At 44.4% G+C, this 25,056-nt stretch overlaps 1 protein-coding gene across 1 annotated transcript in view; it reads left to right on the top strand.

Moving 5' to 3' along the window:
- The window catches only part of LRMDA (leucine rich melanocyte differentiation associated), a 1,095,033-nt gene that overhangs the window by 598,872 nt on the left and 471,105 nt on the right, over positions 1-25,056 (top strand). The window contains exons 4-5 of the mRNA XM_082425763.1: positions 8,813-8,950; positions 19,266-19,383. Of these exons, the coding sequence (XP_082281889.1) occupies positions 8,813-8,950; positions 19,266-19,383 (256 nt within the window). The remainder of the gene's footprint in view (positions 1-8,812; positions 8,951-19,265; positions 19,384-25,056) is intronic.

Here is a 25,056-nt window from a genome sequence, read left to right as displayed (position 1 = left end):
GCATGTTGGAATCAAAGTACAATGATGACATAAGCAAAGCAGGTTTCTGCATAGCTATAAAACCAGCTGCCTCTGCCCTGGGATATTGTCAAGAATGCAATATAAAAAATGGTACAGTGAGAAGGGCTTCCCTAACAGCCCACAGATGAAGTCACAAGGACTGTACAGCAAATGCTGTACAAATGCTAATCCCAAACTCAATTCCTCTTCTCACTCAGCACACTTCCTGGCTGCTTCTCTGTTGTATTAATTGGTACGTACTGAGAAATGCAAGCTCCTTTTAGCACCAGCCTGAGCAAAACAATTAAAAGAAGGGCATACCAGCTGTGAGAGAATGTCATTTCATGCAATCCCAGTCTGCAGATGAATCAGTGGGTTATTTATTTTTTTTGATCAACCACTGATTTATGTAATAACCAATTATTGGAAAGTATTTGTTGGATACTAGTGTGTCTGAAATACGTAGGTTATAGTATTGCTTTCTTCTATTACCACTGACAATTGAAGAGATATTGAGTAAATATTGATGCCTGGCAGATTACCTGGTTAGTCTAATTAGGTTAGATTCTACTAATATTCATGCTTCATGTGAACTTACTAAGCATTACTGTCTCCCATGTTAGAGGATTCATTTTCATAACCTGGCATAGAATATACTGAAAATGCACAGGGATACACTTTAGAATTAATTAATTAACTTTTTCAATTTATTTAAACTAAAAACAACTGCAACAAAAAAGCGGTTTACCATTTCTCCTACTCCTATCACCCCCTCCCTCTTCTGGCAACCACCAGTCTGTTCTCTCTATCTATGAGCTTGGTCTCGATGTCGTTATTGTTGTTTTAGATTCCACATATAAGAGAGATCATACAGTGTTTGTCTTTCTCTGTCTGACTTATTTCACTTAGCATAATGCTCTTGAGGTCTATCCATGTTGTCACAAATGGCAAGATTTCATTGTTTTTTATGGCTGAATAATATTTCATTGAGTGTGTGTGTGTATCACAGTTTCTTTACCCATTCATCCTCGATAGACACTTCTGTTGTTTCCATATCTTGGCTATTGTAAATAATGCTGCAGTGAGCATGGGGGTACATAGGTCTTTTCAAGTTAGTGTGTTTGTTTTCTTTGGATAAATACCAAGGAGTGGAATCCTGGATCATATGGTAGTCTTAATTTTTTGAGGAACTGTCATACTGTTTTCTATAGTGGCTGCACCAATTTACTTTCCTACCAACTGTGGACAAGGGTTCCCTTTTCTTCACATCCTCACCAACACTCATTATTTCTTGTCTTTTTGATAGTAGCCATTCTAACAGGTGTGAGGTGAAATCTCATGGTGGTTCTGATGATTAACGATGTTGAGCATCCTTTCACGTACCTGTTGGCCATCTGTATGTCTTCTTCGGAAAAATGTCTATTCAGATCTTCTGTCCATTTTGTAATTGGATTGGTTTTCTTTTTGCTTTTGCTGTTGAGTTTTATGGGTTCTTTATATATTTTAGATATTAGCCCCTTATGAAATATTATTTACAATTATTTTCTCCCATTCAGTGGGTTACCTTTTTGTTTTGTTGGTGCATTCCTTTGCTGTGCAGAATGTTTCTCATTTTTAAAGGAATAAGGTGGACTGAATAACGGTTTTGTTTTCAGTGTCGCTATCATCAGATATTAACAGGCTTCTTGTGTTTCCATGGTTCAGTCCTTTTCTCCAATCTGTAGCAGTAATGCTCAGGGAGCAATGATGGTGGCGTGAAAGGGACTGCAGCAGAAGGCAAAGTGTAGTTGTAGAGCTGGCCAGTTATATCACTACACTGTTGTAAGTACTTTATTGCCAGTAGATACAAAAGATAACTAGTTAGCTTTTCCATGATGCAGCATGACTTCTTTCTCCCCTGATCTACCAGTGTGATCATGAAGGTTGGTTTACTTTCCCCCATGCACTTGACCAAGAAGTTGTAGAATGAAAGGCAGGTAGAAGCAGCAGTACATGCTGCTACATGCCATTCTCTTATCCTGTACTCCTGACTTGACCTTTTCAGCCAACTGACTCTCCTCCCTACTTATGGAAATACTCCAGGCTCTACAACAGTTATGAGGTTCCATATTGCTATTGTTACTCCATGAAATGCCTTAGACTAGGGCTTTGTCAGTTAGCTTTGCTGCATGATAATCCACCCCAAAAATTAGTGGCTTAAATGAACAACTATTTTTGGTTTACAATTCTGTGCATCAGCTATTTGGGCAGGGCTCAGCTGGATGGTTCTTCTGCTAGTCTTGCTTGGGTCACTCATGCAACCGCAGTTATTTGCAGGCTCGGCTGGGGCTGGATGATCTGAGATGGCCTTGCTTATATATCTGGAGGTCGGTACTGGTTGTTGGCTGGACTACATGTCTCCAACAGGCTAGCACAGGCCTTTCCATGTGGGAGGGATGCTCCAAGAGCAAAGCTTGATGTACAAGTACTTTTAAAGCCCTATTTGCATCATAGATGTTGCTGTCTCATGGCCAAAGCAAGTCACATGCCAAATGTAGAACAAATATGAGAGGGATTCCAGAGCCCAAACCAAGCATCTGGCAAATTTCTTCTCAATTCACCTTCCCAGCTGCACACTTCCTCCTTGATCTCCCAGCCCTTTGTTCCACTTCTGTTCAGCCCTCAGCTTTGGGGTCCTGTTCTGGTAGACCTAAGAGCTTGGTTGTCCCAGTCTACCGCTTCATCTCATATTTATAGCTTATCTCTCTCTTCTTCCTTTGGCTTGTTTGGACTAGTCCCATAGTCGCTGGCCATGGAGTTGACTTCCTCTTCTCAACACTCATATTCTCACACTCTCTCCTTCTTGCTCACCCATGAGCATGGACAGTCTCAGCCATATCATGTCTGAATACTCAACCCTAAATAAGGGCACAACAGAAATGTCAGGAAAATATAGATAGTTAACCTTTGCACAATCAAATTATTCTCTCCCACCTGCCTTTTGGGGGTGGGTAGGGGAAAGGTGATAAGCTGACTTCATTTCAAATCACACTTCATTCCTTTATTTTCTGTGTCTCTTTGCTTAAGCACATGTATGAAGAGACAGTATGAATTATAGTGCCAACAGGAAGAAAGAATAGTGCTATATGTTACACAGCTGGGCTGTGGTAAGGAGACCAGTGCGTGGAGTTAGAAGGCCAGACTTGAGTTCCCATAGCAACTTGCCGTGTCGTCTTGGGGAAGGGTCTGTACCTGTAAACTGGGTATTACACATTTGGAAGTATTGTTGAGAGATTGTAATGGCATTTTATATAGATATATGAAATCACTTAAACACCCTAAAACTTTACAAGTTCTTTGAACGCTTAACTGTTAGCCAAAGCCTCGATGCCTTAAGTGAATAAGCCCAAATTGAAAGCAACTGAGGTACAGAGCACAGCTGGATGACAGAACCTTATGATGTCCCACAAAAGCATATGACCCCTCATTTTTCAGTGTTTTAAATTCTCCTTTCTGTGTTAGGAAATGACGAGAAGTGTCATTTTATAGGGCCTAGGTTTGAATATAGACTCGGCCATTTAGAGACTGTGTGACCTTTGACCATAGTTTTCTTTTTTTTTTTAGAAGTATCTTTTTTTTTTTTAATTAATTAATTAATTAATTTTTGGCTGCATTGGGTCTTCATTGTTGTTCGTGGGCTTTCTCTAGTTGCAGTGAGCGGGGGCTACTCTTCGTTGTGGTGTGCAGGCGTCTCACTGCAGTGGCTTCTGTTGTGGCGGAGCGCAGACTCTAGGCGCGTGACCTTCAGTAGTTGTGGCACGTGGGCTCAGTAGTGGCGCATGGGCTTAGTTGCTCCGCGGCATGTGGGATCTTCCTGGACCAGGGCTCGAACCCGTGTCCCCTGCATTGGCAGGCGGATTCGTAACCACTGCACCACCAGGGAAGTCCTGACCATAGTTTTCTTAATTGTTATCTGGATGTGATAATATTTCTGACACGTGTGGGTGTGAATCAAATATGACATGTAGACTGTTTAGCATTCGAAAATCTTCTATCAGGATAAGCTCTGGTTGAAATACCCGCAGTGGTCACAGCTGCTGCCGTTTGACCTGGAGCTGAGCACAGAGAGAGGTACGTACCCATTCTCACCCGGGAAGCAGCTTCAGACCTGTGCAACTGGACGTGACACCATGAGATTCCCCTCCTCCCTCAGGCTCCAAACTTTCAAGGCAAGATGTGGCTTTGATCTTGGGCCCTCGGCAGAAAATCTCCGTTGGCAAGCCTAGCCATGACAGCTGGGCTCTGCAGTGGCAACTTTCTGTAGACAACACTGAAAAAAATCTAAACGGCAAGTACTCTGGAGAAGACTTGATGAGGGAAACCAGGTGTGTGCTGAGAATGCAGCTGCGGAGAGTTGAAACTGTGCCAGATAGCTTCACATTTTAAAAAGGAGAAAAAAATGAAACCACCCTTCGGAGAATCCCTGAAAGTGGCTCCACTGAGGTAGTCTTGGTTAGCCAGGGACACTGAGTTCCCTCCGCTGATTGCCTCTGGTTAGTTTTCTATGCGACTTGACAGAAAGGAATGTGACAAGTTCTGTCTCTGAGCTCGCAATCAGGCAAGACAGGGCTGTGCTTGTCCTTACTGACCCAGGAGACGAAGAAACCAATTAAAACTTCTTCTCGCGTGTCATCCTCCAGTGGTGGTGTCAACATAATGATGATGTTCTGGTCCAGAGCATCCGCGGAGTAGGTGCTAGTGATTCCTCACAGTGTGGATTTGGGGGGACCACCTGGCCCAGCCCAAATGATCATTTAGCGGGTAGTTGGAAGGCTTAGGAAGAAGGACTCGCTTCTGCCTCACAAAATATCCTAAAGGAGGCAGACTCTGAGGCTCCAAGGAATCCAGCACTTCTTGGATTCATTGGCATAGGATGGCTGAAGCTTCTTGAAGCCTGCAGACCCTTTGCCCAAGAAATTCCCATGATCAAGACATTCGAATGAGTCTGCCTCTCCATGGCCTCCTGTTAAGAGGTGGATCCAGATTTTGTGGAGTATGGAGCTTGCATAATTTGAGGAGGCCCTCTTAAAGGCAAAGACTATAATTACAAATGCAAAATTAGGTATGAAGAGGAATGTTTATTTGGAATAAAAAATACATCAAAGCAATTTAAAAATTTTTTAGGTTGACGGATACTGCACATTAAAATATTTAGAAAACAATCTCCTTTATACTAAACGTATCTGTATAAGAACTTTTTTCTATTTCTTTTCTGCAAATTCCCTTATAAGTTCATTATGTAATTAAATTTTGTAGTGTTTTCTATAGAGAGTAGATAATTCCATCTAATTGAAAATTGATTTTTATTTTTGATATTTAGGGATGTTTCTTTCAGTTTCACCATTCAGTATTGGTAATTTCACCACTGAATTATTGGTAAAAGTTTTAGAATTACTAAATTTTGGGAAAACTCTTACACATTTCTCTCATCTGTGAGCTAAAAGATTTCAAGACATTTCAAGTTAGTTGTGTTTGAGTGTGTGTGTGTGTATACATACTCAGCAACTTAATATTAAATATTCTCTGAATTGATAAGTTCATTAACTGTTTTATCGTCGTTTTTATGTTGGTCCCCACATGTGTGTGTCAGCATGGTGGGTGGTAGGAATATCACTGCAAGCCATTCCTACTGGTGCTGTTGTAGTAACAGACACAGAAATGACTACAAACCACAGAAACAGACCCACTGAATCCTAATTCAATGCCACTCCTTCACCATTTCCTCTTAGGTCCCCAGAGTTCCCACAGCTACTCCAGCATTATCCTACTCAAGCAGAAGTGTGACAGAAGAAGTCCTACCAGAGAAAGACAATGCTCTTAACTGATTGCAGTTCAAGTAACCTACTTTTGCAGGCTTTATGAAAATATGTGACCATGTGACTCTATTACCAGGGCCTTTCCCAGGACCCTGGAAAGGGCCTATGTAAGCGTGCAGCCCTCACGCACAAGCTCTGTTAACTCTGTGGCACGTTTCTGTACGAAGATTTACTCACATTAGACTGGGCCTACTTCCCTGGATGGTAGAATGCAAGGCTTCGCGTCACTAGACACCAAATGTTGAGGCATGACTGGGACTTCAAGGCACCTCCGTTGCCCAATGTTTCCCTAACTTGAAGATCTTGCCAGTTTTGAGTTCCATTCCTTCACGTTCTCACCTTCATGCAGTAGATGAAGAAAAGGTGAAGCTTTTAGGAATTTGTCTCTAAGAGGGAAACAGGTTTGGCCTGGACTTTGCCGTCCATAGCAGAAAGGGCTTCCCCTGGGTTCTCTAGGGCCGTTGTCCACATAAATACTTCTAGTCACCTCACGTCAACACATCAGCGCCATTTCGGCAGCCTACTTTCTTGCAGTCTCGCAAAAGAAATACTGCACCAGCGAGCAAGAGTGATCAGCTGTCTGGCTGCCCCCCTAGAACTAGCACCTGGCTTGAGGCTTCTGGACGACCTGATGGGCATGAGTCTTAGCGCTCCTTGGAGCATCCAGTGGGTCCCCTGTGTGGGGCAGAGGATTGGAGAGAACCTTGAAGGGGAGAAACCAGGACTGGGGGTGAGGCCCATGCAGGTCCAAGTGAAGGCATGGGGTATCCTACCTGAATGATGCTGTTGGCCCCTAGGCAGTCCTGGTACTGAACTATGACTGAAAAATTTTTGAGGAAGACACTCCAAAGCACGGGGGCCCCTGAGGTGCCTCTGCCTGGGTCGAAGGGCAGCACTTGTAGAGTACTGGCAAGATTCCTTTTTATTTTTTTAATGTATTGGTAATGACTGTGAAGGATCCAAAGATAGAACCTGCTGGAAAAGGCAAGTTTTCCCTGAAATCATTCACTGTCATTTTAATTGGTTTTATTTAAATGATTTTCTTAAAGAGTGCGGTGACTGAACTTTAAGAAGTAGTAAGTGTGTTTTGTCTTGGGTGATGAAATACATTAATGTTTTGACTCCTGGCCACTTAAACCTGCTGTATTTCAAGCTTACCTCCTTGGTGGGACCTCCTTTCTCTTCCATGTGCTCCTTTTCCCATCATCCTCATTCCAGTGATCCTTTGTGGTCATTCCTGGATGTCATCGGTTGAAGATTTGAAAGATTGATCACTTTGTTGTCCATTGTCCTGTCTTTGTTTAGGAAATGGGGGGTGATGTTGGCAAGTGGAAACCCACAGCGGATGAGGATGCTTGGACCCTCTTTAACTAGTTTTCCCCTCTTTGGCTTGTGAGCTTGCCTTTTCATTGTCTTGGTCTTGCTCCCTCCCAGGGTCCGGTGCTTGTTCTTGTGTATGATGTTGACATAGCTTGTGTATGAACAGTGCTTGAAGGAACTTAGTTTGGAAAATATAAGGTTGAAGGAAGATATGTGAGCTTCAACCATCTGAAGGGCCATCACATGCAAGACAAGAATGACTTATTCTTTGTGACTCCCAAGTAGCTAAATTGAGTCAGTGGGTGGGAATTCGAGGAAGATTCAATCCCTGGGGAAAGAAAAACTCTCTTCTTATGGTTGTTAGAGGTAGAATGAGCTTCCTTGTGGTGACCCTTTGGCAGATATGTTAGGGACTGGATTCAGACATTGGTTGGATTTGGAGTTCAGCTGGCAAGCCGAAGTATGAGAAAATTGGGATGACATCCCACGGTTAGAGAGCATTGTCACAGAGTAAGGGCAGCCCTTTTATTTCATTTTTATTTTCTCCTGGAAATGGTATCCTGAGTCTTTGACTCTTGTGTGCTGCATCCACCATCATGTGTTTAGCCCCTGTATGCTCTGCTGGCATACATTCGCTGGCAGGGACCCCGTTCTCTCTGCTGATACTGGCTAACTCTTCTCATCGATAGGCTCCTGGTAGAGGCTCATGCCTCTGTTCACAACCTGCTGAATCAGCTTGCCTAGGGCTCAGCTTTCTGTATGTGGCTTGGGAGCCGATGTGTGGGCTAGTCCTTCCCAATGCCTGGGATTCCCTGAATCTATGACTCCTGCCTTATTTGGTTTGGGGTCTCAGTGTTTATCTTGACCGAACAGTGGGTCCCACTGAGGGGATGGATCATGGAATACTGTCACCACTATGCCCCACCTTTTCTTTTTCATTCTCTCCTTCATAGAATATTGATTTCACAACAGATTCTCAGGAAATGCTTTCTGACCTCCCTGGCTTCACTAAAACTGTCCTGTTTGTCTTCTCCTCCTAGCTTTGTTCTCCTTTTCACCCAATCCAATGTCTTAGTGCCACCAGTGAGGCCACTGAGCGATGCTTAGCTCCACAAGAGGCTGTCAGATCGTAGAGGATGCTGCTAACCCCTGTTTGCGTCCATGCCATTCCCACGTTTTAATGATGAATTTCTCCCTAAAGGAGAACGAATATATTTCTGATGAGGCCTTTGGAAGTAATTTCTTGCTTTCATTACTAGAAAAAAATAAAGTTTTATGGAGCTGCATATTGTAAAATATTTTACTACATGGAATCTACCCTTCATCATTTAAAACAAAAATAGAACTATATAGGAAAGAAAAGTACAGTGAAACAGTTAAGCTCATTCATTCTTTCTTAAGTGATCTGGACTTAACCTCACCTGCCCAGAGAAAAGCTGGGCTGTGTCCCAAACAGTAGGAGGGAAAAACTAGCCATGCCAGACACCCACAGCAAGTTGATTTCAACCCTCACCCACGTCTTGTCCTGGGAGCAGACGGGCCTCGATCAGCTGCTAGGCTGTGCCTGTCAGGTATGGTCTGTGCTCCTTGCTAAGCCTTTTGTCTTTCTGGACCAAGATCCTTAACCTTTGTCACATCACTGACTTGGAGTGTCTGCTTGATCACCTGGCAGAAGTGACACCAGCTCTGGAGTACCTCAGCCTGCTGGGAAATGTGGCATGTCCCAACGAGCTAGTCAGCCTGGAAAAGGATGAGGAAGACTACAAGAGATACAGGTGAGTATCTAGGGGTTTGAGCATGATGTGAGAAGGGAAAAATGACATCTTTGGGGAGATAATATTATATTCTGGGGTGCATAGTAGATGTCTGGTAAGTATCAATGGCCCCTTCATGCTGTATTAAACTTTCCCCCTTGGGTACCCTATAGCCAGGGTCTCCCTTCATTGAGGGTAACAAGAGTCAAGAAACATGAAAAGATGTTGTGTGGTGTAGGCCAGGCATTGACAAACTTTTTCGTAAAGGGCTGGATATTAAATATTTTATGCTTTGAAGGTCATATGTTCTCTGTTGCAACTATTCAACTCTTCCATTATAGTGCGTAAGTAGCAATGAACAGTTTGTAAATGAATGGGCAATGCCATGTTCCAATAAAACTTTACTTACAAAAACATGCAGCAGGCCAGCTTAGACCTGTGGGCTATTTTTTGGTGGCCCCTGCTCCTGTCGTAAGATCTTCCTGTCTGCTTCTGAGTCACTATTTAGAGAGAGGGTACTTCCCACAAAGGTTTAGGGAGCTTATATACAATCCCAAGAGGAAATCCCATGAGGCATATGGCTTTGTTCTATAAAGCTATGCCTCCGTGTCCACCAACAATGGGATTTGATGGGCTCCAGGTAGAAATGCTTTTTTTTTCTTCTCTCACCTTCTGAACCATCTGCTTTGAAATACCTGATCCAAACTCACTTCTCTTTAAGGTGTCTTTTTGATCTAACCCTTTTTACTAAACTCATTTTTCCTCTACACTTGAAATTCTGTATGCTCTTGTTCTTGATTATTGTTCTGTAAATGTTTTGAATGATCTTTTCATGTGTGTAGTGTAGCTTTTCTCTCCATTATCATGTGAGCTCTCATTAACACCCCACCTGAATCAATGTGGAAGGAAGGAAATGTAAGGCAGGTAGGACTACTGGAAAATAAGTTTGGGAGGACTGGGGAGAAAGGATGATGGTTCGAGAGGAACTGGTTCTATTGGGGTTCAGATTTTTAAATCTGTGGTGACCCATGAAGGAATGTAGTTGAGGGCATACATTTTATATAAAGGTAAAGCTGTAAGAAATAGTGAAGGTTATTGAACATTGTATGTTAAAAAAACATACACACATACACATATACATGTTAGCAAGAGTACAGCAGAAATTCAGCTGTACTTCTTTATTGGGAAGAATTTTGTAGGAATCTTAGACTGTTTTTAAGCCATCTTAGAATAAAGCTGTATCCCTACTTCAAAAGAAATGCACTAAATCTTTTTTCCTCATGAAGATTTTTATTCGGGATGTGATACTGTCGATTTGAATATGATTTCTATTAGGAGAAATATGGTTAATATCCAGCGAGTGAATAGTTAACATTTCTAAATCAACCTGTTAAGTTAATCACTTAGAATTTAATTTGCTTCTTTAACAGTTACTCTTATCAACTTTGAGTAATTTAACAACATGATTTCAGCTATGAAGGGGTCATTTAAAACATTTTATCTTCTGGCAGCAACTTATTATAAGATGTATCTTGGAAGGGTCAGGAGGTACAAGAAAGTTCTCTCAGTTAACATTTTTAGTAAACCAAGTATTGTTTGGGAAATTCTCATTTGTTTTTTGACTTTTTTCTTTAGATTTCTGGTTTTAATGCTTTAAAATCACCCAATAAATTTTATATATGTACATATACATGCATGTGTGTATATGTGTGTATGCACACATTCACACACATTCATTCTTTCATTCACTTATTCATGGAGTTATATGTGAATTGAACTGTAGGTGCATTTTTTTTTTAGAATGAGAGTAATAGAGTGAGGAAAATCTCCCACTCCACCTTACTCTCTTCAGTCTCAAAGAGAAGGTTGTAAAGGAAAAAGAAAAGCTAATACTATTTTTGTTGTTATTGTAACTAGTCGCATTGGAAAAAATACTTAGATCCGTGGTGTAAGGGGTCAGATCAAAAGATCTGATGTGGAGTGCTAGTGGGACCTTTAAAATGGGGAGGACAATTTAGATCAGTGACCCTTAACCAAGGCTATACTTGTGAATCATCCAAGGCGTTTTGATTCATTTAGTGCCAAATGCAACAAAATAGTCAATAGGTGACTTTGATGCTCAGTCAAGAACTACTGGACTAAGGGGTATTTAAAGTCCCTGTCAGCTCTGGTGTTCTGAGATACTGTTCTCCCAAGCAGTTACGGTTCCCCTTTGACCATCTCATACCATTTTATATATTCCATCTTGTATATTTCTCTGACTACTTCATATATGTCGACATCCAGAGAATGGCTTCCAGAAAGTCAGGACTGCGTCTTCTTGCCCTTTGAAGCCTTATCAATACTGAAAGTAGTGCTGGCTGTGTAATAGGGACTTGGTAACTGTTTACAGGAGGCAGCTTGAGATTACCCTTCCATCTGAGAAGCTGAGTACTTGCAGAGAAATGCAGGGCCCTTTGGGCACCTTGGGTGCCCACTGTCTATTTAGAATTAGATCCACTTGGATGTCAACAAATGCAGTTAACAAGTGAGGAACTATCCTTCAGAATCTACCCAAGTGTTGGTCGTTGGGTCATGATTCTTTAGGGAGGGCTTGATTGTAGAAGAGTGATCCTTCTCCTGGGCTGGCCTGGCCTGGGTACCCTCCAAGCATACCTTCCCCACTCCAGGTCTGTTACCCCTGGAAGCCGTGGAGGGATGGGGCTGGGGAGGCTGTGTGTTAGTGCACATATGTCAAGGTTGCCATGAGGAGCTGGATTCTAGAGGCCACACACAGCCGAAATCACATCTGGTCAGAACTACCTTAGAAAATCCATAAGTCACCCACAGCACTGGCAAGATACTCACCCTCTGAGAGAAACAGGAGCTAAGAACAGTGGAGGGAACATCCAATGTGGGCCCATCCCATTATACATCGACTGCACGGCCTCTGATGCTTGAGTGGAGTGGCAGGCCTGTTCTCTAGCAATTCTCGATTTTTTATTTCTTTTACTTATTTTTTCTTTCTGCTTTAACAAGCACCGTCACCCTTGCATTTGGATGAGATGAACGGGTGGATGAGGCAGTTCTGTCCTATGGTCTGTAAGCAGCCCTGCTTTGTTCATCCTGGAGTCTGTGCTTCATTTGCCCCTGAGAAATTTTAGAGTTTCACAGTAAGACTTCTGAATCCTGAGTTCCTGTGGCATTTGGGTTTCTACAAAACAGTGTAGCCACCGTTCGTTTCCTTTCGGTAAAATATTTTCCTGGCCCTTCATCCACTAAGCATGAGGTCAGCCTTCCTTCTAGCTGTTACCCAGAGCCTAATAGTAGGGCCTCTATGTAAATTTATGGGATATTTTCGCTCGAAAATTGCTTAAAAAATGAATGCTATTTCTATAGTTTACTGTTTTTCACTTTAAGTACATTTTCTGACAATATGTCTTCTATTAATCATTTAAGCAGTAGTAGGAGCCTTAAAGGAGTGTATTCAGAAGCAAGAACCCATGGTTCATTTAGTGCTGTCTAAAAAACTTTCACGTTGATTGGCATCCTCTGTGGTTATGTGATGTAATATTTATAATATGTCACCCAGCCATACATCAAAACAAGTAAGTCTCTAGTTTCATTGCCATGAGATATGTTGATTTCAGAGAGGTCAGTCCAGTTTCAGGTCACATGGTGGACAACCATTGGACCAGAAATGGGAAGTGACCAGATTTATGGAGCTATTGGAAATGGCCCCACAGTTGCTTCAGTTTCTACTGATGCTTTCCTCCCCTCTCCCCACCTCACCCCTTTTCCTTCCTCACTTACCCCTGTGCACCCAGTTGGATTTTCTTGGCACACGTCCCAACAGTAAAATGAGCCCCTTAAATCCGTGAGTGAGCCTGAACATGCTCCCAAGTTGTTGAGCGGTGCCCTGGTCCTGCTGGGGCAGGAACTAAACCGAGCCTGGGGTTCCTCTGTGCCATTCATCACAGCTCATAGCTGAAATATGTCCATTGCCATGTTATTACAGGCGCTGAAACCTGCCCTTGCTTTGCCATGTGTACACAGTGGGCTGCTATTTTGGAATGAATGTTGAATGGAGGTGCATGTTGAAGGGTGGTGCTGGACCTGAAGGTCCAGCCGCCTTCAGGACTGGGGCAGGAAAGGATGGGGAAGCCGAGCTGAGCTGGGGGGCCACCACTGTACTAAGGATCCCCTTGGGGCCTCCGGTGGACTTGAACACTGGCCAGACAATAAATCACGTATGGGGAACTTGGATGCCCAGGACGGTCTATTTCTTGTCTTCCTTTGTCATTCTTTTCTTTCCTCTTACTGCAGGAAAGACAGTAGAGTGGAAGTCAACAGTGTACAAGGGCTAGACCTCAGGCATCAAATAAGGGAGTTGGTCTCATGGTCTCTTAGTGTTCCTTCCTCCACTAAATCTTTCTGTCACTAAATCCTTCATTCTCTCCTGCCACTCCAATCTCTGGTTGGCTTCTCCTTCCTCCCTCCTCCTCAGTAGGCCCCTCTGTATTCCTTACAACTTGAAATTATTTAAAACGTGACACCCTTTCTTTGTTGCCTCCCAGGGAGCGGCCCTGGGGCCTGCCCAGTGTCTGTCTCACTCAACCAAGGGGAAGGAGGGAGGGACCTGCCATCGTCTGCTGGCCGTCCTGGGCTACCACCATTTCCCAGCCGTAGAGGAGCTGTAAAACTTGTGGCTTACATAACCCAGTGAGCATTCTCCAGCTAATCTGCAATCTGGGCTTTGAAGATCACAAGAAAGCAAAGGTCACGACCCAGAGATCAAAGTGACAGAAGCCCACAGAGTAATTGCTGGTGACCCTCTGTCGAGGGCCTTGGTCTGTCCTGTGGGTGTATTGTTTGCACTGAGACTTCAAACGTGCTGCCAGTGAACGGTGAGGGAAGTCAGCTGGCCTCGGCCGGTTGTCAGGCGTTCATTAATGCTGTAGGTGAGCTCACCTCAGCTCATTAGAGAGTATCGCCATCTCTCCACTCAGTGTTTGTTCATCCCTCTGTGGTCTTTATTGACTTTTCCTCACGGTTCTCCTTTACCTGGAGATGTGAGGGGGTGGTCAGACAAGGAAATTGGAGTAATAGGAAAGGAGGCTATGGATGCATTTATTGTAAATTAACTTGGAGGCACATGGAATTCAAGCCAGCTAAAGCTTAAAGGAGGCTGGGGCAGCATGTAGCCCTTTCCCTTCATGGCACAGATGGAGAAATTGAGGCTCAGGAAGGTGGCAGAGACTGAGCCAAGATCACACAGCAAGCGAAGCCCAGAGCCTGGGCTCTTTCCTCTGCCCCGTTAGTCCCCATGCTTTTTGTTGGGAAGACCTCCCTCTTGTCATTTTCTCCCCTCCCCCCCCCCCCAAACACTTGAAAGCTTTGGTCTCTTCCATAAGCCGCACTGAAGACGCTGCTAACTTTTAAAAATTCGTCAGAGACATTTAGCTGTTGATCAGTGCTTTTGATCAGCATGAGGTAAGCAGTGTTACCAAACTGGGTTCATGTCAGCCAGTCAAGAGCAAAGAAGCTTGATGTTTTGTTGGCGTGTCCACGCTCTTCTGTTAAGCTTTGTGAAAGTTTGAGAGCCGTTCATGGATCGCCTCTTGCTGCCTTCGGGGCCCCCGGGTGGGGCACCAGTCACCAGGTCTCCCCACTTCCCATGCATGGGAGCAGGAAGGCAGCAAGAAGCAATAGGAAGAAGCATTGAGTGCTGTAAGAGGAAGCAAGTGGGGAAAAGCCCAGTGACGCCACGTCCAGTTCCCTCAGGATCTGGAAATGTGGTGTTTCTTGAGTAGAGTCTCCTCAGAGGATGAAACATGGCAGCCAGCCCCAGGAGCAGACATCGGCGATCTGTCTCGGTGTTTCCGTGGTTGTGCAGAGGGCCTGGGGAGCAGCCAGATCCCCTGGGGAAGCAGATGTGGGCAGAAGACAAGAGCACCTTCCCTTCCCTTTGAAGTCTAGATGAAAAATGCCAGAGCTTTGGGATTTCGGTAGAGAAAATTGATTTGGGAGCAAACAGATAAACAGACAAAAAAGCCTTTCTGCCGTTCCTTTTGTCCCCCCCTAGCAGTTGTAGGTAACCGGTAACTTCCTAAGAGAAGTTCTTTCAGGAAATGGAGCATCCTCTATGAAAAGAGAGAGAACCCGAAAAGCTCTGTGTAGGGCTCTCACTTTTGGAGAATCTGTCTGCAGACAGAGACAGATGGGTCTTTGAACACCTTCCCAGGGTCCCTGGTCTCCTCTTGATAACCTCACCTTCCATATCACAGCCAGGGGGACCCCTGATTTCACTCCCTACCCCTCCCAGCCCTGCGGCTTTCTCCCAGCCACCTTGGGAAGGTCAGGAAAGTTGGCATTGCCCTCTGGAGCAGGGGACGTGAGCCTTAGAACTTAGACGGATCTCTTTTCATTAAGCAGTGCCCTGGCTTAACAAGCAGTTTTATAAATCTGAAGCTGTCTCCGGGTGCTGCAGGATTTATAGACGGGGGTTTCTGCCATAAGGTGGTTTATGATGGCTGCCTTCTGTGTTATTAGTAGCTGTCTCTTCCTTCAACCATTGCTGTTTGATAATAGCTTTAAAACACCCAGAATTACTTACCTGCAAGCCCCATTCCCGATAGCCCCTGTTGACAGTCTGAATAAGTTTACTGCCCTTTTGTTGTACTTTACCTTCAAAACAAACTGATTGAACCATCAATAGCTCGTGGAAGCTGACAGAGGCATGTCATCTGGACTAGCCCTGGTGATTGCAGGTTATCTGGGGGAGTTAACCTTCCCGCATTGTTAACTGAAATGTTTTATGTACTATGCAACTTTAGGATATGGCTGTGATAACCCCAGTAACTAAGTAATACATCACAGTAAAGAGATTTTGGTGCAACAAATAACCCTGGATTAAATTTACAAGGGTTGAATTGATACTGTAAAAGCCTTCATTCTGTGGCTTCGGGAATCCTCTCTTGTATTTTTATGGCAAACTTGTATTATACTCAGGATTGAAGCTGCAGCTTTTGACACCCTGACATGACCTAGAACGGAGAAAGGGAAATAGATCTCCCAAGACCAGAATGGGACAGGCAGGCAGAGAGCCCACTGGACTTGTCTCTTGGCAGTAATGTTTGGAGCCAGTTGCAAACCACCAAGGGGCAGGAAGGTCTGGTAGATGTAGCTGCTGTCTGGGCGCTGGGTACCACAGACATTAGAGCAGGACAGACCATTAGCAGAACTGGGAAGGAGACTCTTGGTGGCCTTACCAACCTCATCATTCCAAAACCGTTATTCCTCGTGATGTTATTTTCACTTGGACAGCGGATCGTAGCAGGCCTGGTGGCATCAGCCCCACCTGAGAACTTATTAGAACGTGAACTTGAGACTTCATTCCAGATGTAGTGAATCAGGAACTCTAGGGGTGGGGCCCTGCGATGTGTGTTTCAACAGGGCATCTGGGGGATGCTGATGCCCCCTCAAGTTTGAGAACAACTGTTCTAGAATATAAGCTCGTTGAGAGTAGAGACCTTGTCTGTGTTGTGCATCACCTTATTCTCAGTACCTAGCGCAGTTCCTGGCAGGTGGTAGCTTCTTAATAATTATTTGTTGGGTGAGTGAATGTGTAAGTAAATGAAAGAAGGCATCTCTTAAGAGACGAACTTTGGGCCCTGAGCTGAGTTTCCAACTGAACTATCTGGGACAAGCCTTCCTAGTGCCTCTCAAACCTCTTTAAGCATCGACCACCTGGAAACCCCAGGCTGGCCAACAGGATGGGAGTCAAGTCACCTCTAGTTTCAGGGGTGACTGGCAGCCTATTTCATGGGCGTTTCTTTGGTTCTAAAAGAAGAGTGCTCTGAAAACAGCAGCTCTTTGTCATCTAAAATTTTTAACTAGCTTAAAAGCCAGCACTTCTCTCTCTCTCCTTTGATTTCAGGGCTGTGATCCAAAGTGGGGCAAAATGACAACGTGCTGTCTGTTGTCACCGTGGTTCCTGCCAGCCCTGTGAAGACATCTTTCATTCCATTATTAAACATTGGCTGATTTTCTAATACTGATGTTTTCTTCCCCTGAATATTCATCTTTTCCCACCCTACACTTAGTGGGTGTCTTTACTCCTTTGAGCGTCACTCCTGACATATTGTTTCCATCTGTACGTGTCTTTATTTGAAAGAATCTGTTGTCATCAAGACTTTGCTGCTACAAGCAGAAGATGGAAGTTTTTTCTGACACTGACTGAGGCCAGTGGGAGTTCTCCTGGAGGATAGAAAGGTCATTTGGGCCTTTGTAGAACTTTTCTAATTTAGGGTAAGCTTAGGCGGCATTTGCAGAGGGAAATGCTCAGGGAGAAGCAGGAAAGAAGGTAGTGCATAGTTTGAGGCCAGGGAGGAAGCAGGAAGTAGATCGTCAAATTTCCAGGACCTCAGATGTTGGTGTGGAAGTTTCAGGGGAGGAAGAGGATACGCAAGAGAATTTAGAGTATTTTGACTTTAAAAAAGAGTAATATGAAGGCTGTGATCAGAGGCCTCTAAGCTGTTGTCTCTGGCACCTGAGTGATCAGCTAAATCTTTTACCTGAACAGGCATATGCGAGGCCATGGGGTGATGTGAGACCACCTGATGAATGGGGAAGCTGGCCTTGGGAACCCAGGGCTTTGCTGAGGAGGGAGGCCTGCTACACACCCTATGTAACATGTGCACTGAGAAAAAGCTCAGTGCTTGAGCTGCTTTAGGGCTTGGTTCTTTGAAGCCTTCTTGAGATTTCCTGTTCCTCTTTCTGTGTGCTCCCAAAGCTACTTTGTGTATAACCTCAAACTTGGCACTTACCTATGCTGATTTCTAATTTCTTTGTGTGAGTCTTTCTTCCTCATTACACTAAGACCCTCTTTAAGAGCAGGCATCATGTTGTAATCACCTCTGTATACCTAGGGTCTGGCACGTAGTAGGTGCTTAAGAAATATTTGTGCAACTGAAATGAACTGGTATTTTATGGAGTCCGTTCTAATGCTACTTTCCTAAATGGTGGGAGGGTGAGGGGAAAAAAAAAAAAAGCAAAAAAACCTGGTCCCTGCCTTCAAAAAGCTTATAGTTTAGGTGAGGACATTAACTGAACACCAGCAAAGCAATTAAAAAACAATAAAATGTTAAATTTCAGGGTGCTGAAAATGCCTCCTGGGAGTGTTGAGAAGGGAGAAAGCAATGCGGGCTGTGGGTGCAGGAGAAAACTTCCTGCGGGTTGCGATTTGGAAGATGAGTGGATACGGAGGAGGCTGGGTACAGGGAGAAAAAGTCAGATTCCCGTGGAAATGATTTATTGCTCTTGACACTGGGTCCTCAACTCTTCTTCCTAAGCAGGACAGGGTCTAAACAATTGCTCCTTTGATTGATGGAGTATGGGGGCTTGATGGAGAGCATCTGGGCTGGTGACTACCATTGAGGAAGGAGGCATATAGGCAGGTGTCTCTACCTTTTATATATTTATTTATATGTTTATGTACCTGTCTCCTGGCCAGGTGAGTCTTCTTGTCAACTCCATACACCTGCTTGATAGTTCATCACACAAGAGGTCAGTCATTGGGTTATCCTTGGAGGCTGTAATGGATCCCAAAGACTCTTTCCAGGGGGATGGAGACCATATAGCTTTTTTGGGGCTCTTAATATCCCCTAGAAACCAACCCTCCTTGTTTCTCCTTGATGGAGATAATCTTCATAGTGCCAGTGTAGAAGTAACTCAGTGATGATGAGAAAAAAGTCCTCAAGACCCCTGTTTGATTCCTCAAGGAAGCATTTCTCAGCTATATGTGTTTCTTACTGCTATCCCAAAGTTGTCCAGGTTATTATTATTGTCTTGATGGCAAATTAAAGTCTCTTGTCTCAGCTTCAAAATGAAGATTTGCTGTTATCTCAGAGATGAGAATGATACAGGTGACCCATAGGAATGGCAGTGACATTAATGGTATGATCAGGTTGTAGGTTATTTTCGCTGAGAACTTCTTGTGTAGCAAAGATGTTGGGTCCATTTTTCAGAACGGTAGAAGGTAAACACATTGATAGGATCTTACTGGCTAATCCAGGTGTGTGTGTGTGTGTGTGTATGTGTATCTACCTTTGAGTCAAGAGCAACCATTAGTGTGTATTTTGAAAGTTTAGTTGTGTATCTGTGTAAAATAGAACCATTTGGATTTCCCCAAAGAGTGGTTATTCATTCTTTGTGAAAGAAGAGAGGAGAGGCAGGAACCAAGGTCTAAACTTCTGAAGACCTAATGGTGTAGTTTCCTGCTCATCAGACAAATTGCATGAAAGTTTGAGGCTGTCACTCCAGTCTTCCTGAGTTACCTCTGACTGTTCTCTTCCAGATGCTTTGTTCTGCACAAGCTGCCCAATTTGAAGTTTCTGGATGCTCGTAAAGTAACCAAAGAAGAACGAGAGGAAGCTTTGGTCAGAGGGGCGTTCATGAAGGTGGTGAAGCCCAAGGTAAGCCCTCTACTCACTGTTCTTTGCAAGGATTTATGCCTCACCTGTTGGGTACTCTTTGACCCTGGAGGCAGTGTGAGAACACACTCCTATGTGTTCAGAATGCAGGAGGGATCTCACACCAGGATTTCATCCATGGATATACTGTTGGCCAAACAAGAAGTAGAACTGGGTATAAACTGGGTCTTCCTATGACCCAGCCTAGGGGACCTTATTGGTAAGGTGATTTCAGGCAGATGGCTCTTGTACCAATAAAGCAACATCATACACAGCCCAACGGTGACGTTCCTGGGGAGGATTTCGGGCCTCCTGGAAGATGTTTTATTTACAAGGTGGGGCCTCTGCAGGTCTGTAGCTGAGAAAGGAGAAACAGGAAAGCATTGGGCATTTACTGATTCTCAGGGGGGTAGGATTCCTCTAGTGCCTCAGAGGGGCCCCTTCTTTCTTGGGACCAAAGGGTAGCTGGGGGAGAGTGATTTTCTCTTGTCCACAGGTGAGGGCTCAATAGCTCTTGGAAATATTGTTGGCAGGGAAGGCGATTTTTCTGACAATGTGATCTGGGACTGGTGTGTGCTTCCGTCATGTAGCTCATGGGAATGCTGTTTACTGACCTTTGCTTCGCCAGCTGAGTCTGCTTCGAGGCCATGGGATTGAACGTGGTGTCATCTTAATGAGAGCATTGATGAGGCGGGGGAGATTTGGCTTGGGGTCCTGGATTCAGACACAAGGAGATTATTAAAGACATGGGCTTGGGAGGAGCTGGGGTCCTTCAGTGAAGCCTGAGGCTGGGGAATGGACTTGATGACCCCTTTGGAGGTCCCTCACTGCCCTGGAGCTCTGTGGCGCTACGGTCACTTCCTGTGGGATCCTAGCTCGTGTGTTGAAAACACTAGCCCAGAAGCCCTTGAGGTCTCGTTTGTCCTCACTGATTGAGCACTCTGCACGTGCATTGGGAGTGATTAAGAGGGAAAGAGGACAAAAACAAACAGATCCAAAACAGCAAAATGAAACCTCTTCCGTCAAGTTGCTCAGCTGGCAGCAGACCTCAGGCCACTTTCTTTCCCTGAATCCATGAGGTGCAACTTATTTCCCGTTATGCTGAATAAAATTGCTAGCAGTTGTGGAAATATACGATATGGAGAGTATAATACTGGCAGATAAATGTATTGTTACCTGTTTCAGTACGTGGGAAATTAATTGAGTGATTCGCTTTGTAGCTATTAAAGTGTTAACAGTTTTACTAATGGAGGCACCGATTTGATGTATTACTCATGACCGCCTTTAGTTATTTTCCAGCTTTTGTGATTTTGTCCAAAAGAAAGAATTTATGTCTTGGCCTCCTTTATTTTTTTTTTTTTGGTTAAAAGATTCCAGAGACAGCCCGTATCACCAAACCAAAGTACGACAAATAGACTGTTTATAGTATCTTGGGTTCCTGCCCATCCTGAATTTCTCACCATCATGTATACATGCATTTTATAGAATAGATGCTATTTCTCCTGCTCTCATTGTCTTTGACATGGGAGCTCTGGAAATCCGGAGGGTTCGTAAAGATATACCCATCATATTGGGCTGCGGTGTCAACATCATCCGCTACTGTTCTAAGGTTCTTTGTGTCCAGGTATGTGAGTCCTCACATAATCTTCTAACGTGGAAGGAAGGGAACGTTGGCTTACTGTACAGATGAGATAACTCAGGCCTTGACACGCTATTTAGGCTGCTCAGGTCACCAGCTCATCATTGCTGGAGCCCGCGCCGTACCCGTGTGTCTGACTGCAGAGCCTACATTCTTCCACTCCGATCTCTTACCCCTGGAGCCCTCATCTCACCATTCTCCCCACGCATCTCTCTGTCCAAACAGAACCTCCAAGGAAGGCCTAAGTGAAGAAGACAGGAAACAGCAGGACTGTTCTGTTGGAGTAGAGATGGGGAGAACTGAAGTCCTCCCCTGCCTCTGAAAGCAGGGAATGACTCCTTCACATCCAGCAGTAGCTGGTTCTCTGAGTCGTTAGCACCATCGTCAGAAATGCTCTTCAAAGCTCCACATCAGTTTCAGATCAGTTATAGAATCAGCTCATGTTAGTGTGGTTGATACTACCATCTTTACTAACTGTGTTAAGCTTTGAAATATCCATTAGTTATTTGGAGAGAGACAGAAATACTCTGACAAAGCATGAGGACCTTTGGTGGTTATCCTTTTGTAGAGTTCCATGATTTCCAAACTGGAGAGGGCTTCAGACCTCACCTGGTCTGTGCTCTTATTTTACGGGTGAAGGAACTGGGAGAGGACGTAGTTCCCCAAGGTCCCACAGTCCCTTGGAGGCAGAACTGGGACCAGAACCCAGACCATCTGGGCTCCCAGTGAAGTGTTCTCTTTACACTGTGCTCCTTTAAATGCACTGGAGGATTTCTCAGTGTTCTGGTTTCATATCAAGCTGTATGCCTCTCATGAATGTGAGGCAATTCCCTTCTGTTTGCTGGGCAATGTGCTGGTACTTTTCTGGCAGATAGAAAGAGGCCAAATGAGCTCCTTGCTGAATTAATAAATTGGGCTTAAAAAGGCTGGTTCTCGCCTGTTCACAGTATGTATAGACATATGTTTGTTCCTTGCAGGTGTGTATATACGCTTTCCATCTCTGTGTGTGTATGTATATATATATATATATATATATATATATGTTCTGGGAGGTATGTGTACACCCAGAGTCGGCTCCTAAGTGGAGAGCAATTTCCTCTCCGTAAATTGCCGACGCTGTGCTGAGCACACTTGGTGAAGACCTATTTTTCATCACGGACTCGGAATCTCAAGTTGGCTTCTGTCCTTTCTGAGGCAATGGCGGCCTGTTTTGCTTACTCGGCAGAATGCGCTGATGGATGATCAAGGGGGCCGTGATTTGGGGAGCTGTTCTCATTTTATTCCTGACATAAAGTATTTGGGAGAACGGAAAATGCCTCTCCAATCACAGCGCTTGCCTTGGAGGTCGGGAACGGGCAGTCTGGGTGTTCTCGGCTGACGCAAATGCAGAATCACCCGGTAACTCATAAACCGCCTAAGTCACAAGGGTTTGATTTGGTACCTGGCAGGCCCCCGTGCTTGAAGTGCGGAGTTGGCTCTCGCTCCCTCTCATGATGACACATTTCTCCTTCGTGGCTGCCTTTTGGCTTTTGTTGTTTAAAAGCTGCCTTCTGTCTGAGCTCTGATTGTACAGAACGATGCTGTCATTCATTAGGAAGTGACAGCTAACGTTGCAGTGGCTCTTCTAGACTCTGTGTGTGTGTGTTTAGCGAATGGACCTACAACAGCTAGGCTTTGCTCATTTCCCAAAATTTTAAAGAAAATATATATCTCTGTCAAATATTGGCCATCGGATCATGCCACTGTCAATGCAGAGAGCACCAAGCTGGACGCAGAGGAGGTGGTAGACCGCAAAGAACGGATTCTGTAGTGACCAGACCGTGACCCCCCCCTCGCTGCTCCGGGAAACGTAGGCCAGGTCAGTGCAGAGGCCTGTCCAGGAGGGCGTGCGTGGTGGGCACGCCGGCCCTGCACGTCAGAGAGACAGCGCAAGAATCCAACAGTCAGAATTGCTTATTATGTCCTGGCTTTGTAATTATTCATCCCTGTTCTGGCAAAGAGCACAGTTATCATTTCTGTGACATAATTATTTAAGGCTGAGCCCTCTTGTTTTACAGGCACATATAGGAAGTTGGCTACCAACAGTTTAATCTTTGTAATCTCGTAGAAGCGATGGGAGGCGCAGCTACCAGGGCAGCTGGACCAAGAACCTCAGCCTCTATTAGAAAGTGTTTAGACATGTGTGTTTTTGCTTGTAATCATGGCCCTTCTCTTATAGGTAAGATAGGGTCATAGGTTTGTTTATGAGTGTCAGTGTGTCCTTGAAAATATGACATCCGTGTCTTTATGTGGGCACACCTGGGTTTCCTATCCTGTGTAGCTTGTGCATTTGTGTAGTTTTGTAGCATTGTTTTGCATATTTGTGTATGTGTCTTTGGGTATTTTTCTTGGGGGGGAGTGCACTATAGAATGTGCATGTGTGTGTATGTGTGTGTGTGTGCGTGAGAGAGAGAGAGAGCGAGAGGAGAGAGAGAGAGAAAGGGGAAGGGAGGAAAGGAGGCGGAGGGAGACATGATGTGTCAAAGGACTAAACATGTACCTTTGGAAATCTTTTCTATTCTTGTCCTTAAACTGGAAGTTGAAAGCTATTTGGGTCCCGGGACCGCCTGCTTCCCTGACTATACTTCACAGCCCTGCTCTTGACACTTGGAGTTGGGCCCAACCTTTCCTGGGTACCTGTAGTTTCTTCCATCTGTGTCTATGTTTTTGGAGTTCCAGGCAAAAGGCAAACTAGGATAGAGACAGGGCGTGGAAGCATCTGGAAGCCCGCTCTCTGTCAGGACAAAGCTGCTGCGCACCTACTGGGGTGTCAGCTCCATGAGGATAGGAACTTGCTTTTGTTCGCTCCTGTGTCTCCGGGGCTTGGTCAGTCGCAGAGGCTCAGCCAGTACTCGTCAAAGCGATGAGCTATGAACAGAGCATTTTGGAGAATCCATCAAAAAAGGCGGTCCATTTTTTCTGCTGCCTCAACGTGGTCCTCTGCAAAAGCAGGAAAGGGACTTTGGCCATAAGAAAACGTAATGACTTGGATCTGCGTGTTGGCAGAAAAGAAGGATTCTGGGCCGCATAATTGTTTTTCTAAAGGATTTACCCTGGGATCACTTATGATGGCAAAACCTACGGCCATCGTGATCCCCAGGGCCATGGCTTCTGCATGGGGCAGCTCTGCTGGGGTGGGCAGCAGGGGTGCGATCCGAGCTCCCTGTCACTGCTGATGTGTCCTCTGAGTCCTTCTCTCGGAATCCTGCTCATGTTAGGGATTTTTAGGGGGAAAAAGGTAGCTTTTCTCAGAAAAACATGTTGGGGTACCGCACAAGTCTGTGGATTGTTAGAATGAGGTTTTCCCTGTCTTAGCTGCTCTTGTGCTTTCCCTGTGCCATAAAGGAGCACTGCCTCATGACTTGTTTGGTTTACTTATTGTTTTTTATGCCTAGCCTAGTTCTTCACTAAGTGCTACCTTGTTCTAAAGCACAGTGTGTATGTCTTTCATATATTCTCTTACCCCATGGAGCCAATTGCAAACATGTGAAAGGTTATCCGAAACTACCTCTAGATAGGTTGCAATTACTAACATTTACTCTATACTCAATATTTTTAAAAATATGTATTTTACATAAAGCCAGGGTGTGCCTGTAAATAAATATTGTAAACCACATGAACACGCAGTTTAAGTAGGCAATAAGCCACTAGACGTTGAAAGTTCTCTACTGTGCCCAACTGTCAGAAGAAAACTAAAAATGTCAGTTGATTTTCTAGATATTTCTAACTACCTGAATACGTTAGTGTTTTACGGTTCTTTTCTGTTTTCACACAGATGTTTCTCGTCTGGAGACATATTCAGATTCTATTTCCAGTTACTTTATAGTAAATTTTGAAGGGAGGAAAAATTTTTAATTCTTTTTTGGAAGATGCTCAGGCATTGTGTTTAGAAACAACTTCAGAAGCCAAAACTTTGCAGTTTGTTTGTTTTTCATTCTTCTTTCTGATTTCACAGTTTGCCACATTCATTTGATGGGGGGCATCACTTGTATTTCTTC

This window comes from Balaenoptera physalus (assembly GCF_965194825.1).
Source record: "Balaenoptera physalus genome assembly, chromosome: 14".
In the NCBI taxonomy this organism is placed as follows: domain Eukaryota; kingdom Metazoa; phylum Chordata; class Mammalia; order Artiodactyla; family Balaenopteridae; genus Balaenoptera; species Balaenoptera physalus.
Note: the sequence above shows the minus strand (reverse complement) of the source record. Positions and strands in the feature narration are given on the sequence as shown.